Consider the following 14,920-nt stretch of genomic DNA (forward strand, 5'->3'; position numbering starts at 1 on the left):
CAGGGATGGCACCACCTACAGTGGGTTGGGCCTTCCTCTGTCAATCACCAATTAAGAAAATGCCTTACAGTTGGATCTTACAGAGGCATTTTCTCAAATGAGGTTTCCTCCTCTCAGATAACTCTCTAGCTCGTGTCAAGTTGACATAAGACTAGCCAGCACAGGTACATTCGGAGACTTTTAAGAGGGTAATTCAGTGCTTCTCTGCAGAAAATGTGTGGAATGATTATAAAAGGGCGGTGAAAGACCCCAGGGGGACTGGTTCAGGACCTTGGCTGTGGAAGACGTTCAGACCGACACGTGGCCCAACTCACACAGACCCTGATAGGCATATTCACACAAAATGGCAGAAATCCTGACGCTGCGGCTTTGTGGAATGTTTTCACTGGTGGAAACCCGATGCAATACGCAGGAGCTCCACACCTTGTTTCTCGACATGTGTCAGCGCTCAGTGCTGGCAGTGTTAGTGAATTAATTTCCATCAATACGTGATATTTGTTTATAATCCTTTATACATAAAACCCTAAGCAGCCCCCAAAATGTTTGTAACTAAGCAATGACTAGATACACAACTCAAAAATGCTTTTTCCTAATCTCCAGCTTTTCTTTCTACTCTTTTCTCATCTGCTTAAAAAAATCATTAGTTCATGCTGGGCAGAGGTGGCTCGTGCCTTTAATCCTAGCACTTGGGAAGCAGAGGCAGGCAGATCTCTGAGTTGGCGCACAGCCTGGTCTACAGAGGGAGTTCCAGGACAGCCAGGGCTACACAGTAAACCCTATCTTGAAAAAACTCATTAGTTCTTTGATAATCTCATACAGTACATTTGGAACATGTCAACCTTCTGCCAGCTCCTCATGGATCCACTGCTCCCTTCCCTATCCACCCAACTTTGTTGTCTTTTTTATTAAATCCATCAAGTCCAGTGCGTGCTGCCCATGTGCTTTGGATGTGTGGCCTTCTACTGCAGTGTGGTCCACTTACCAGGGCCTGCACTATTCCAGAAAACCGGTCCTCCCTCTCCCAGCAGCTGCCAGTTGTCAGTAGCTCCCTGGCTAGTGGTGGGACCCCATGCTCACTCCCCCTCTTCATGCTGGGGTTCAGTCTGACTTGAGCATGGGTCTCGTGCATCACAAACACTAAATTCATATGTGCAACTGGCCTGCTGTGTCCCTAAAACTGTTTCCTCGTAGCCATCTATTACCCTGGCTCTTACACTGTCCCTGCCCCCTCCTCTGCAATGATCCCTGAGTCTGGGAAGAGACTAGGATGTGAGACAGATGTCCCATCTAGGGCTGAGCACTCACCAGATGTCCCATCTAGGGCTGACCACTCTCTTTTGAATTGCAACTGTCCTGTGCTCACTTCACAGGGACACTTTCGAGCTTTTTCCCAAACTGAGGCAGGGAGCAGTTACATCAAAGTAACACATTGAGTCCCTGTGAATACCTTAGTCGACCTGAAGCTAGAATCTACCTTTTGATCAGTCCTGGAAAGTTACACCAAACAGGTGCACAGAAATACTGTTTGTAAAACAAAGAAGCAGACCAGTGTTACATATGCCCACCAACAAAGACCTCCTGAAATAAATCACACCACAAGCTGCATGAGGAGGGAGTGTGCATAATTTAAAGGGATGAAGTCAGTTGGTTTGCCTGAAAACATCACCAGAATTTTCAATTCAATTACCAAACAGGATTGCCACACTCTCCATGTAGCAGGTTTTCATGTGTCTGTGTGCACACACCCTGATTTGTATGTGTGCGTGTGTGTGTATATGTATGTGTGTGTGTAATGTTGACAAAAAGATGATGTGTCAGAACAGGTCAGGGGTAAGGATGGAGGGCTTATTTAGGTCACTGCAGACTCTAAAGAGAGTGTGAAGGAATGGCTATAAAATTCCCGTTTTAATATATTTTATGGGAAAGAATTCAGACAATCTGGCTGAATAGAAGTGAGGGCCTTTGGTGGATGCTGGAGTAATGTGGAAAGTCTGAGTGAGCTCATACAAGTGCCTCTCCTCTCTTTGCTGTGTCGGGTCCCACACTTGGTCCTTCCCAGCAGGGACTGAGGCAAAGCCAGGAAAGGCTGCATGCTGCATTCCGTGTGTTGGGTGACCGAGGCCATCCCAGAGCTGAGGGCTGGAATGTGCTTCCCACCAGGAACAGAATCCATGCTGCTACTCTGCCCCAAGCGGTAGCAGTAGCCAGTGACTGAGTGCCATGCCTGGGATCTAGGTGCCCTATATTAGTGAAGCCTCATTATGACCCTCAGGTTGGGGTTCACAGGTCACAGTGGGCAGCTGGCTTGGAATCATGTCTGGCTCAGGGATCCAAGTTTCACACCAGATTGTGTCCCTGTGGCTGCATGTTGGCAATCACTGTTGGCTGTTCCCCGGCACCCCATCTCTACACAGGGAAGGCTGATGGTAGGCCAGCACTCTGCACTGTCCCCAAACCAAAGCCACACTGTTCAGTCACAAGTGTGCTTCTCCTTTCAGCTTGAGGAGCTTCGGGCGCAGCAGCATGAAGCGCTCCTGGCCATGAGTCCTCTGAAGGTAACATAGTATCACATCGCTGTTTCATAATAGAGTGCTTGGTATTTCATGAAAACACCCAAGAACGCCAGGGACAGGTGTCACCCAGGTCCCCACGTGGGCAGCGTTCCATATATTTTCTTCGGCTGGCTTCTCACGTGTTCAGGATCATCCTGTGTGGCATGTGTCCTGACCCCACATACCATGTCCCACTTTCTCCTTGGTGCAGTCTAGAAGATGGAAGGGTTTGAGGCTGTGGGTGCTCACATTCCCACCCCCACCACACATCTCCCTCCTCTCCTTTTTTCTTCTGCCCTTTTCTCTCTTTTTCCCCTCTCTCCATCTTTTATTTCCTCCACTGTCCCATTACTGCGCACACACCAGTACCTGTTTCCTAAGGAAGTTCCCCCCACCTATCCTTTTATATTTATATTTGGGACAAACCCAGGGATGTTCTTTGTTGTTCCACATGCGCTTTGCCAGCAGGATAAGGTGACATTTCATCTGGGCCTGCACTGGGAAGAGGCAGAGGTTCACCCTGAGGTCCTGGTCTCTGTGTAGTGAGCTAAGAGGAGCCTTGATTAAACATCAGACAAACACCATGACTCCCAGAACCCTGTTTCCTCTTGCCTTCTCCTGTGGACTCAGTTTCCTCAGCTCTTATATCAGAAATATGAACCACTTCCTCTCCCATCATTCCTTGTCTGTCTTTGCGTTGGTAAAAAAAGAACTGAGAATTCCTGCTGAGACTCTGAGATGCCATCTGGGAAACCATAGACAGGGCAGTGCAATGAATCCCATAAAGTCAGACCATGAGAGTGCTCTCCCACTAAGTTCCTGCTTTGACAAATCCTTCTCATCTGAAGGAAAACTCCAGGACTTTGTGCTTTGTGGGCCCCTTGTTCCATCCCGCCCGGCTAGCTTACACCCGAAATAATCACACGGAAATTGTATTAATTAAATTACTGCCTGGCCCATTAGTTTTAGCCTCTTATTGGCTAACTCTCACATCTTAATTCAACCCATTTCTAATAATCTGTATGTCACCATGAGGTCGTGGCTTACGGGGAAAGATTTAGCATGTCTCACTCTGGCGACTCTATGGCTGCTCTCCCTGCCTGCCTTCTTCCTCCCAGCATCCAATTTTTGTCTTTCCCACCTACCTAAGTTTCTGCCCTATCAAAAGGCCAAGGCAGTTTCTTTATCCAGGCAACACATAGAAAGAAGGACCTCCTATACCAACAGTGTGAAGCCAAATGGAGAGGCGGAGCTGTGCCGGGTGGGTCCTGGTTCCCTTCACAATGCATTGTACAGACAGGTGGGCTGAAGTGTGGAGAGGAGCTTAGAGCACTGTACCACAAGAGAGCCTAACTTTCGCCTCCCTACTACTGGGCCCTGGAGCCTATTAGTGCGCCGCCCTGAGGTGCTGGTGTGGGTGAGGAATCACACCGAGAATGGGGCACTGCCTCGGCCCTCGGTTCAACCTATACCATGCACCCCACATTGCAGGCCAAGCTGGCTTCCATGGTTCACAAATGCCAGGAGAGGAACCGCCTCATTGAGCAACTGCTGCAGGAGCTGCCAAGACAAGAGCCCAAGACCCACCTGCTCTTTGAGCTGGCGCAGAACATGCTTGATGATGTGGCTCTGGCTGAGTATGCTGCCACCTTTCTGACCCCGGGAACCCTAGAGGTAAGTTGCCAAGCACAACACTGTCCCTGCTGGTAGGGACCATGAGTGAACCCATTCCAGACCCCCTGCCTGCCTGTGCTGTCTTGGCTACTGACCCATCCCTCACACTCTCTGGATCCTCCTCCAGGTGGTGCCGGTGTTCTGGGTACTGGGAAAAGTGCTGGGGATCCTTTGCCTCTGAAGGGCTTATGACTCAGGGGAACAGACACAAATGTGTCACATAGGCACCATCATGCTGTGTCACCAGAAATTCTTGTCACCCATACTTCATGAGGTCTGTACACATAGCCCCCTCCACTAGAAGGCTTGGTCCACTCCACTGGCAGTCTCCACCCAGCCTTCAAGGCACAATTCCAAGTGCCTATCCCCAGCAACTGGTCTGGATTCCAATGACCACAATCCCCCTCATACCCTTCTGCCCTGCCCTGCAGCTGGACATGCGTAGTGTAGCATACACACGGGATTCTTCCTGCGTGATTGAGAGCATTGGCTGAGACCTCTCTGTGAGGCTAGAGCATCTCCCTAGCTCTCTGTCTCTCCACTGTCTGGCACAGAATCTGCCCAGGGAACATTTCTTAAAACACGAGATCAGGAAACACCCGGATATGTAGCTGGGTGGGGATGAGACCCTGGGTGCTATGCCCAGCACCACACTCACACAAAGATAATAAACCAGCATGCGAGAGTCTCCTCTGCTAAAGGTCAACAGAAGCAGAAACTGGGGACAGAATGTTCAGATGTCCTTCTGATGGTTGGAGGATGATGCTGGGTGCTGACCCAGATAGAAAGCTTCCAGGTCTCTGCTTGGCTCAGCCTGGGGCACCCACAGTGTCAGCCATGTCTGCCCACACACAGGAGGCCCGATTCCTGGGTTTGAGCCAGATGTGCCTCTAAGAAACATCTGGTGGATGCAGCTCAGGAGGTAAATGCAGAGAGCTTTTTTCCAGGAATATGGTCTTGGGGTTGCTCTTGGTTGCACAGGGATTGACCTCAGCCTCTCACAGCCTGCAGGTGTCTATGGTCCAAATGGCCATGCAACTGAGGAGCTGGAAACTGGAGGCCATGAGCTGCCAAAGGTGTAGAGACTTGGTGCAGGGCCAGATCTCAAATCCGGAACACCAGAAGCCATGTCTAGCGCTCCTCCATTTCTGTGGCTATGGAAGGAAGGAAGAGAGAGAGCAGACTCTAGCTGAAGTGATTAAGACAGTCTCAGGGATACAGTTGGTGCCTAATAATTGTGGTGAGTGAGGCAGGGCTAAAGCAAGGATGTATTGATTACAATATGAAACCGGGGTGGGAGAGGCTGATTTCCAATAACCAAACTTGAAGGGGCTGATGTGTAAATCAGAGCATAATCAATTATCTATGAAAAACAGAACAAGCATGTGGCCTGGCATACTCTAGGTGGGTGAGCGCACCAGAAAAGTTGGCACATTTCCCCTGCAGTTATCAGAGAGGCAAATTCATTCGTGTGTTCATATGTTGGTCAATCGGCATCTGTTGTCAGAAGGCCATGAGGGAACTGAAGAAAAATGGGGGTGTGGGATGGGGTGGGGATGGGGTGGGGATGGGGCATGGGATGGAAGTGTGGGATGGGGTGGGGGTGGAGTACAGATGGGGAGTGGGTGTTAATGTATTCCAGGCTGGATGCTTTCATCTTTGAGGAAATTCCCTGGATCTGAGATGTCCCCTCTTGGCCTGGGGTGTAGATCTTGGGGAGGCCACACAGCAGGCATAACTGTCCCTGATGGTCAGCCTCTCTGCCCTCTTCATTGTCTACTGAGTGTCACAGCCCTGGCTCTGCTCCTGACTCGGCTTGGTGCTACCCTCAGCTTGAAAGATGTTCTAGTTTGGTTTCTGGCGCTGTGATAAATGCTATGACCAAAAGCAGTTTGTGGAAGACAGAAACTTATTTGGCTCACAGATCACAGTCCATCATCAGGGAAACGGGGGCAAGGAACTCAGAGCAGGAACTTGGGGCCCAAACCTGGAAGCAGGAACTGAAGAAGAGAATGTGGGGGTGGGGTGATGATTACTGGGCTATTCTCTGGCTCATGCTCAGCTTGTTTTCTTACAAAGCTCAGGACCTGCTAGGGGATGGTGCTGCCCACGGTGGGCTGGACACTCCCACATCCACAATGAAGACGGTTTCTCACAGGCATAGTCACAGCTCAATCTGATGGGGGCGACTCCTGACATTCCTTCTTTGTAGGCATGTGTAGGTTTGTGTCAAGTTGATAAAAGCCAACCAGCCTAGAAGGTGACTCTGAATGGAGCCCACCCCTGTGCTGTTTTCTGGAAACTGTGTCGGCCTGCTGTGCCCTTTCCTGGCCAGCAATGTTGACAGAGTTCCTGCCACCCTAAGCCATAGATCTGGGGTCCTGGGGGAAAACAAAGGAGGCCAAAAAAAAAAAGGCAAGCTAACAAAAGGGACAGGGGAACAATTGGCCTCACCAGGGCTCTGACCAAGGCTGATATACAAGGCTCTAAGTCCTCTGACCTTTGTTCTCTGATCTCTACAATGGGAAGAGCACAGTCTGTTCAGGACAGCTGCTGAGAAGCCAGAACGAGATAACCTATCTCCTGTAGGCAAGAGGCTGAGATCGGAGGTCCGGGGTCGCCATCTCCACTCCACCACCCTCTGGTGTTTTCCACTCTATGAAGGGGACAGTTCCGTGATCTGCTGACTGTGTGTAGGTGTTGTTCTAAGTGCTTGCTGCAGACTGGTAAAGCATCCGTTATCCCACAAGCATGGTGCAATTATCCCCCATTCAGAACACAAAAATGAGGCTCTGAGAGGGTCTTCACCTGCCCAAAGACCTGTGTCCCTATGGAGCGTTCTAATTCAACTCTTTCTGTGCTGAGAGAATTGTCTGTAGTAAAGGGGGGACTTAAAACTTACAGTGGGAGTCTGCATGCACCCCAGCAATGGCCACTGCAGAGAGGGGTAGGTGGGGAGTAGTTGCTGGTCACAACTTGGGTCTGGCACCCGTCAAGGCAATTCCTCCTGTCACAGGAAGGCCAGTCTTCAATTCTCCTATAGAAGGAGCAGAGACTATTGTGATGTGTTGTGAAGACAGAGAATATTCCAAGGGTGCTTTTCCTGGGCAGATCCTGAGAGCAGGCACACAGGCAGCGTGGCTGAGTGGAGTCCATGGTGTTGGCACTGGCTTCATTAGCTTCTAGAAACGGGAGGACAGTATGGTGGTGCAGGATCCCAGCAACTCCATAGCGACAATCCTCCTAAGGGTCCCCTAGATAAGTTCCCTAGGCTGGGGTCTGAGGAGTTGGCTGTGCACTGTGTAACCAACCCTCTGTGCCTTCCAGCAGTACGTTCTGGGCCATGATGACCCTGGTGGCTAGAGAGGGACACTGAGCTCTTCAGTGGTGGTAGTGGCAGCTTTCCTGCTGGCAGCAAGCCTGGAAGCTGGTCCAGAGCACTTGGTTCTATGGACACTGGTTATTGCCTCAGGGAACACAGATGGCTAGTCCTGATGGAGGCCTTTGGGCTTTGGCTGGCATCTGAGAGGACGGCCTGGTGACTGATGAGTGGCTGATGGCCTTGGGCAAGGCTGTGCACAGTAGCAGGTTGGCAAGTAGGGAGATGGTGTGTCTCTGACAGAAGCCTTCTGGAAACATCCCTGGAGAATTCAAACCCTAAGGTGCCCACCAGCCCTTCCTTGGAAAAAAGAATGTGAGAAAGGAACATGGGCCATGCCCACCCAGACAGGCCATCTGTGTTTCATATCTGGTCATGCTCCTGTCCTATCCTTCAGGCTGCTACTCTACAGATGGATTCACTCAGCCTTCCCACATACCCCTTCCTGAAGGAGGGCCCTAATAACCTGAGAGCTGTTGAGGCCAAAGGCAAGGGATGGAGACTTTTTGGCACCTTCCCTTCCCAGAAGAGGAATGTGGCCACTTTCCATCATTGCAATGGTAGAATTGCACCTCTGTTGCCTTTTATGGCTTGGATTTGGGGAGGGGCAGAGCCCGTCCTTAGTCAGCCCTTCTCTCTGGCCCATGGTTGTGGGTCCAGGTCCAGTGCACCTGCACTGTTGGGGGTATCCTGTTGTCACCTCGCCTCTCCAGTGTGTCGCTTCCCCAGAACAACACATGCTGTCCATGGGCTGTCTCCCACTGGGACTCCTTCCTCCAGCTCAGGTGTCTTGGGGTGGTGACAGTGGGTTCCAGCTCAGCCAGCTTTCTCTGTGGCCCTTGCTGAGAGTTCAAGGTCTTGGCATTTTCCTGGGTTTGGGATAGAGATGGGGAAAGGGGCAAGGAAGAATTCCCACTCCCAAATCCACCTCAGGCCCAGGCTCTTCTTGAGTGGGCCTGGCTCAGAGATCAACAGCTCCTCTGTGTCCTTTTCTAGCCTCTCCTAGCCCGGCCCACATCTAGGCATGGTCACCTGTGCATGAAGATGCCCTGATCACAAAGAACATGATGTTGGAACCTCACCTCTCTAAACTATGTGTTTTGAGTCAGTAGAGCTCTTTGTCCCCCATGAGGCTCTTGGAGTATTGAATAATGTCTCATAGAGCCTAGTATGACACCAGCTACAGATTATGTCACAGTTACTTTCTGTTGCTATGATAGACTGTCCCAGCAAAAGTAACCAAAGGAAAGGGCTTATTTTGGTTCACAGTTCCACAAGGATAGAGTCTGTCATGAAGGGGGAAGGCATGGAAACATCATGGCAGCAGCATCTAGAAGCTGACTCAGCAACATTTTCATCCACATTCAGGAAGGAGAAAAAAAACAAGAAGGGGAGAAAAGGGGGTGAGACTGTAAAGCCCAAAGCCTGTCCCAAGTGACATACACCCTCCAACAAGGCTCCATAACCTTCCCAAACAGCCCCACCAACTAGGGATCAAGTGCTCATGTTCATGAGCCCATGAGGGACATTTCTTATTCAGACGACGATAGGCACCCAGCAGGGGTTAGGGCACCACCCAGCAACAGTGAAGTTTCAACTACTTGGGAAAGCCAAGGACTTTGCAGTGCTTACTACAAAACCCACAAGGACATGCATAGGCAGCTGTCTTGAATAGTAGAAGAGAGCAGAAGGCTAGCTGAGAGCAAGCAAGCATGTGTTTATTCTCTTGACTTACAACTGCAAATGTCACATCACTAGCATCCAGAGTTCCTGCCCTGACTTCTCCAAACTGGTGGACTGTTGTTTGGGATTGTAAGCTGAAATAAGATTTTCTTCCCCCTGTTGGTTTTTTATCAAGGCATTTGTCATAGCAATGACAGTGAAATCAGGACAGGGGCATCTACCCACACCTAAGCACAGCGGGGGAGCAGGCATTATCATTCCTGGAGCACAAGGCTCCTGAAAGGTGGGAGGAATGGGTTGTGACCAGAGGACAGGTAAGTGAAGTCCAGACCTTTGATTACTAGTTACTGCCTTGGTCAGTCCATTCTGGAATCCGTCACAGAGCCCAGTTGTCACGTAGATCCTGGTCAGGGCAAGTAGCAAAGCAGGTGGCTGAACTGTGTCAGGAGGGAAGATGGTCAAGGGATCAGGACATTTGAGTTAGGTCCTGAGGTTCACACAGAGGTTTGCCAGTGAAGGAAAGAGAGGAGAGCTTTCAGATGTGATGACGGGTTGTGCTGGTGCCTGGAGCATCATGATGAAGATGGGAGAGAAGAGATGTCCCAGGGCCACCGAATGTAGGGCCCTGCCCCACACAGAATGCAAGATCCAGGTTCCAATCTGCCTCGAAGATCTAGTAAATGGCTTCTTCTTAACCACCCGGGCTGCTGAGTGGAGCGTGAGTTCCTGAGGCCGCTCTGCTCCCTACAGATCCCTGCAATAGTGCAGGGGTGGCCTTGGGCTCCAGGTCTCCTCATTATCTGGGAGATGAATCAGTGGCCCCCAGCATTACCAGATACCCCAACTCTAATTTTTTTCTTAACACATTTTTGAAAAGACACATGTTGCTGTCTCTGCATGGTTGAATCTGAGTGAAGAAAACTGAATGGTCTCTGGTGTGTGGTACCTTTGAACAGGCCTGGCCTGGGTCACCTGTAAGGTGACTGAGGAGGGAATGTGCACGACATATCACCACACCTACCTCCCAGCACAGGCTGAGCTCAGCTGCACGGGGAGGTTAGCCTCATGCTGATCCTCTGGGAACCTTTATCCTGCTCTACACAGTATACCCATTGAGTTATCTTTTCTTCCAGACAGTCTGCCACCTGGATGTGGGCTCCAAGGGGAAGACAGCCAGAGGAGAAGGTCAGTGCATCTGCCAGAAACATTTCTGTGCGTTCAGCAAAAGCCCAGTGTCGAGTTTGTACCATTAAGGGGACTTCCCATTTCTCCCTCTCCTGCTGCTGCTCAGTCTTGCCTTCCCACCTCATAGTGTCAGAACACACTAGAAAGAGAGAAGAGCCTTAAATTCCTCAGCTCTGTTCTTCTTTATGAACCATTACGTCCATTCCCCAGCCCTGGACATTCATCTCATATAAGTAATTCCCATATAATATTAGGAACACGCTTAGGGGACAGGCATGTCATCCTATGCCCTCAATGTTGTGAGCAAACCATGTCCTCCATGAAAAGTAGCACAGCCACTAAGGTGGCCAAGAATGTCATGTCATAGGGCAGTGTGATGATAAGGCACTAAATTCAAAGATGGTAGCACACGAGGTGTTCTATACTGTCAGCTGTGTCGTGCACGCTCATCCTTGTGTGATCATCAGGCCAAGAGATGAACTAAATATTAACTGTGCCTGTTCAGAGAGAGGGACAGGAGTCATTTGTTATGGTCCTGTTGTCTTTACTGTAATAGAGAAATTAAGGTGCTAGGGACCAGACAGACTCTCCTCTTCTTGGGCCTTAAGTAGTGTGGGCTGATTTACAGATGTGGGGTCGAGCAGGGGTCTGAGGGCTTGTAAGGCTGCCCTCACAGAAGGACTTAGCACTCTACAGATCTGTTTTCTCCATGACTCATCTACTAGATTCCGTTCCTGCCAGCCCTGGGCCATGGATGAGTTAATCAGCCTCTCTGAGCCACAGACCATTTCTGAAAGGATTATAGGATGACCATTTATCACGCCCAGCACACAGCAGGATGACAATACACGAGAAGCAAAGGCTCTTCTCGTCAGCTTGGGGTTGCCCACTGCACCACACTGCTGTCCCCTAGCCTGGTCTGGTACCTGTTTCCACAGCTACCAGGCTGTACATTCTGTCTGTCCCCACTCTGCCCCTGATTTCGAGCAGTCTGCCTTCTGTGAGCTCGGCCTTCTCACCTGTCAAAGAAGGAGATGCTTGTGATTAATGGGGCTATTTGTACTAGGTTTCTGGAGGCTGTCTGGCACCCCCTGTAGGAGGTGCATGCAAGGGGTGGGAGCTAGCAGAGAGAACACGGCGGGCGGGCATAGTCCCAGCCTGGAGGGGCTGGCAGCTACCGGGGATTAGGGAGTCAGGCAGTGGTCTGAGGTGCCACAAGACCATGATGATGTCATTACTAAGTGTGGTGCTAAGAGATTTCAAAGGCACCAAGAGAGCCTCTGTCACAGGGAAGGCCATTTGGGAGCATCTGTGGCTAGCGAGAGCATGGAAACAGTATGATGACGTTTAAGATCTGTCAGTTTTAAAGATGGATGCCTGGCCTGAGGCCTGACTTAGGATTCTCTCTTCCAGCTCAGGAGTACCTGCTTACTTCTGAAACGGACAGTATCCTTCAAAGCCTGTGGGGTGTGGAGTCCTGGTCCCTTTCAGGGACTATGTGGGCATCTCAGACGGCTCCACCCAGTTCCCCAAAGGTAAGTACACACCTTCACCTCACTTCTGAAATGTGGTTTTGATTGTAAGTGGAATATACTCACAGATGGGCATGCTCATGTATTCTCTCTCTCTCTCTCTCTCTCTCTCTCTCTCTCTCTCTTTCTGTGTGTGTGTGTGTGTGTGTGTGAGAGAGAGAGAGAGAGAGAGAGAGAGAGAGAGAGAGAGAGAGGAGACAGAAACAGAGACACAGAGAAAGACAAAAGAGACAGCCAGGCATGAGTACACACACACACACACACACACACACACACACACACACACACACAGGCATGCATGACAGCTCCAATAAAGCCCACCAATCTCAGAGCTAAAATGTAACCCTATATCCACCATCTGCTTTTCAGTTCTTGTTTCTGGTGAAGCCTTGTGCCTTGCCTTGTTATTTGTCTTGAGTGCTGGCCCTCGTGTGTGGAGACCTGGGCCCTCTGGTGATCCCTGCCTCTTCTTGTCTTGGTCTGATGGGCTGGCCCGGGCAGTGCCTTCCTCACCATGGCTGATTCAAAGACAGTGCTGCTAGAGCAACTCTGCCTGCTCTCTGACTCAAACTGACTTCTGAGCACAAAAACCTACAGGGTCCTCCAAGTCCTCCCCCATGGTTCCTGTTGTCCCACAGGCTCACCCAGGAGACTCAGGCTGACAGCATTGACAGTGTAGCTCTGTGGCTGCTCCCCATCCCATCCCTGGGGGATGGAGAGATGGGTCTAGTCTGCTGGTCAGACTGGAAGGCAGACACATCTGGAGGATGCTGGAAAGGCCAAAGAGCTTCCTGCTGCAGTGCTCCTGTAGCTGGTCCTTCCTGTGAGTTCTGGAAAGAAATGTGGTTTCAGAGGTGAGATGCTGATACAGATTGTCTGATGCCCAGGCGTGACTGGTGGAGGCTTGTAGACAGGGCCGAGGATGAAATCGCATGGCACCGAGTAATGTGGAGTTAACGGCTACACAGCCACATAGAGTTACATAAGATGTCTGGGGTCATCAAACTGCTTGGCCTGTCCCATTGTTCAGAGCCCGGAGACAAGCATATAGAGAAGACCCAGTGCAGGGATGTGGTTCCCTTTGGAGGGCCATGGGAACACTGGCCTGAGGCTAACATGCAGGAGACATGGGGCCTTTTGGTGTTAAGGGTATGTTCTCCTGCCATTGAGAACAAAAGCCTTTGCTTCCCCTCTGCCACCACCCCAATGCCTGCATGCTTCACTTCCTCAGTGGCAGGGTATGACAACGCAACTGGTCCCCATCTCCAATTCCTTGACTGTGACTTGGTGATGATGGTCTCTTAGGACTGTCATAGGAGGAAGTGAGCATGTGGTATGATGTTTGATGCCAGCAAAGTAAGTGCTTGGTAAGCATTAGCTGTCAATGTTATATCTTCCTTGGATAAGAGATGTGAGCTGCCATCCTATAATCAGGGGACACAGAGATCTACTTTTTTTTCTCTTCTCCAGCTGTCCCTGACTTCAGGCTCAGCCTGGATTCCGGACAGTGCCCAGCAGTGGGGATCCGGAGCTTTCCCTCCACTGAGGGGCAAAGGCAAAATATCCCATCCTCCCCTCCTAGAAGGCAGTCTCTTGCCACTCCACAGCTCCTGGAGGAGGCTGGTTTCCCACCAAGCACTCAGGCAGAGTGTCTGCAGCAATTCCCAAGCCAATAAATCACTGGCAGCAGGCGTGAAGTTGACAGGGCCACTCGCTCTCTGGGGCCACTTCACAGTCTCCATAAATATTTGAAGCTGAGCCTTCCGAGAGCACTTTAAGAAATCGGTCTCTGTCTCGGCCCTCGGTGAGTGGGGAGTGCCTTTGTCTTTGTCTTAGAGGCTTGTGGTTGTGGGTGAAGCTGGAAAGATGCCGGGGCGCCTTGGTGCGCCTTGCAGACTCAGCTCGGCTTTGGTTGGTACAGAGGCAGCAACAAAAGGTTTTCCGTGCACAAACCTAGGAAGGACTAGGCCACTGTGTCTCAGCCAGCCGATCCCCCTTGGCCACTGTGTCCTCAGCCAGCTGCACAGACAGCCTTCAGGATGCAAGCATGGCAGGCTGCCCTGGGGTTTTTGGTTCTCATGTCCCAGGCCTTGTTCCAGGCTTTTCCATTATGTGTCTTTTCCCCTCTTGAAGAGAAGGTCAGAGCTCCCTGCCCACCCCACTCTGTTCCCTCTTAGAAGGGAACAAAGACAAAGACAACTCAGGATGTAGGCAGAGCCTGTGGACTTAGTCTAAGTGCACTTTGATTTTCAGTTTGAGAGAGAAGGAACAGAGAATTCCCATTTGCCCTGGCCTTGCCTTCCCCAATATCAGTATCTCGTGAAACCAATCACAGTATGGATCTAGGACTTGGTGGGTTTGGTTTCCAGGGGAAATGGGAGCCACTGAAATGCAAGCAAAACTCACAGAGCTGTGGCCACTTGGCTTGGCTTGGGGCTTGGGAGATGGAACCATGTTCAGGTTATATCCTAGTGAGGCTGCCAGTGGGCCACACCCTCGGTCAGCTATATGTTATCAAAGGTCAGGACTTGGGACAAGGATGGTGAAGGCCAGGCAGGACCTTGGCATGCAGGAGCTGGAGACAGCCACCCCTCTACCGAGGCTTCTGGAGAGGCCGGCAACTAGAATAGCAAGCCCCAAATAATTTATCAGTTGTCAGCAAGCCACGTGCAGGACTTCCCTGGGAGTCTAGCCAAAGCCGGTGAGGTAAGTGTGCTCTTCCCCGCTGGTTGTGAGGCATGTTCATGGGGAGGCCTGGCTTTACTTGTGTGGTCCAAGAATGGCTGTGTTGAGTGCGGTTTCTCTCCCTGGGGCCTCATTCATCTTCCTTTGACTCTGGGAGGTGGGCGTGGCGGGGAGAACTGGAGCTGGGTCTCCTTAATCTCCTGCCCACTCCTGCCCCTGAGCTTCCAGGC

At 50.8% G+C, this 14,920-nt stretch overlaps 1 protein-coding gene across 1 annotated transcript in view; it reads left to right on the forward strand.

The window, feature by feature from the left end:
• Positions 1–14,920, forward strand: part of CUNH4orf50 (chromosome unknown C4orf50 homolog) — an 85,355-nt gene that overhangs the window by 29,874 nt on the left and 40,561 nt on the right. The window contains exons 9-12 of the mRNA XM_041636571.1: positions 2,499–2,555; positions 4,044–4,226; positions 10,422–10,473; positions 11,887–12,008. Coding sequence (XP_041492505.1) covers positions 2,499–2,555; positions 4,044–4,226; positions 10,422–10,473; positions 11,887–12,008 — 414 coding nt within the window. The remainder of the gene's footprint in view (positions 1–2,498; positions 2,556–4,043; positions 4,227–10,421; positions 10,474–11,886; positions 12,009–14,920) is intronic.

This window comes from Microtus oregoni, unplaced genomic scaffold (genome assembly GCF_018167655.1).
Source record: "Microtus oregoni isolate MIOR12 unplaced genomic scaffold, Mior012 000049F_ref0000343, whole genome shotgun sequence".
Classification (NCBI taxonomy): Eukaryota; Metazoa; Chordata; class Mammalia; order Rodentia; family Cricetidae; genus Microtus; species Microtus oregoni.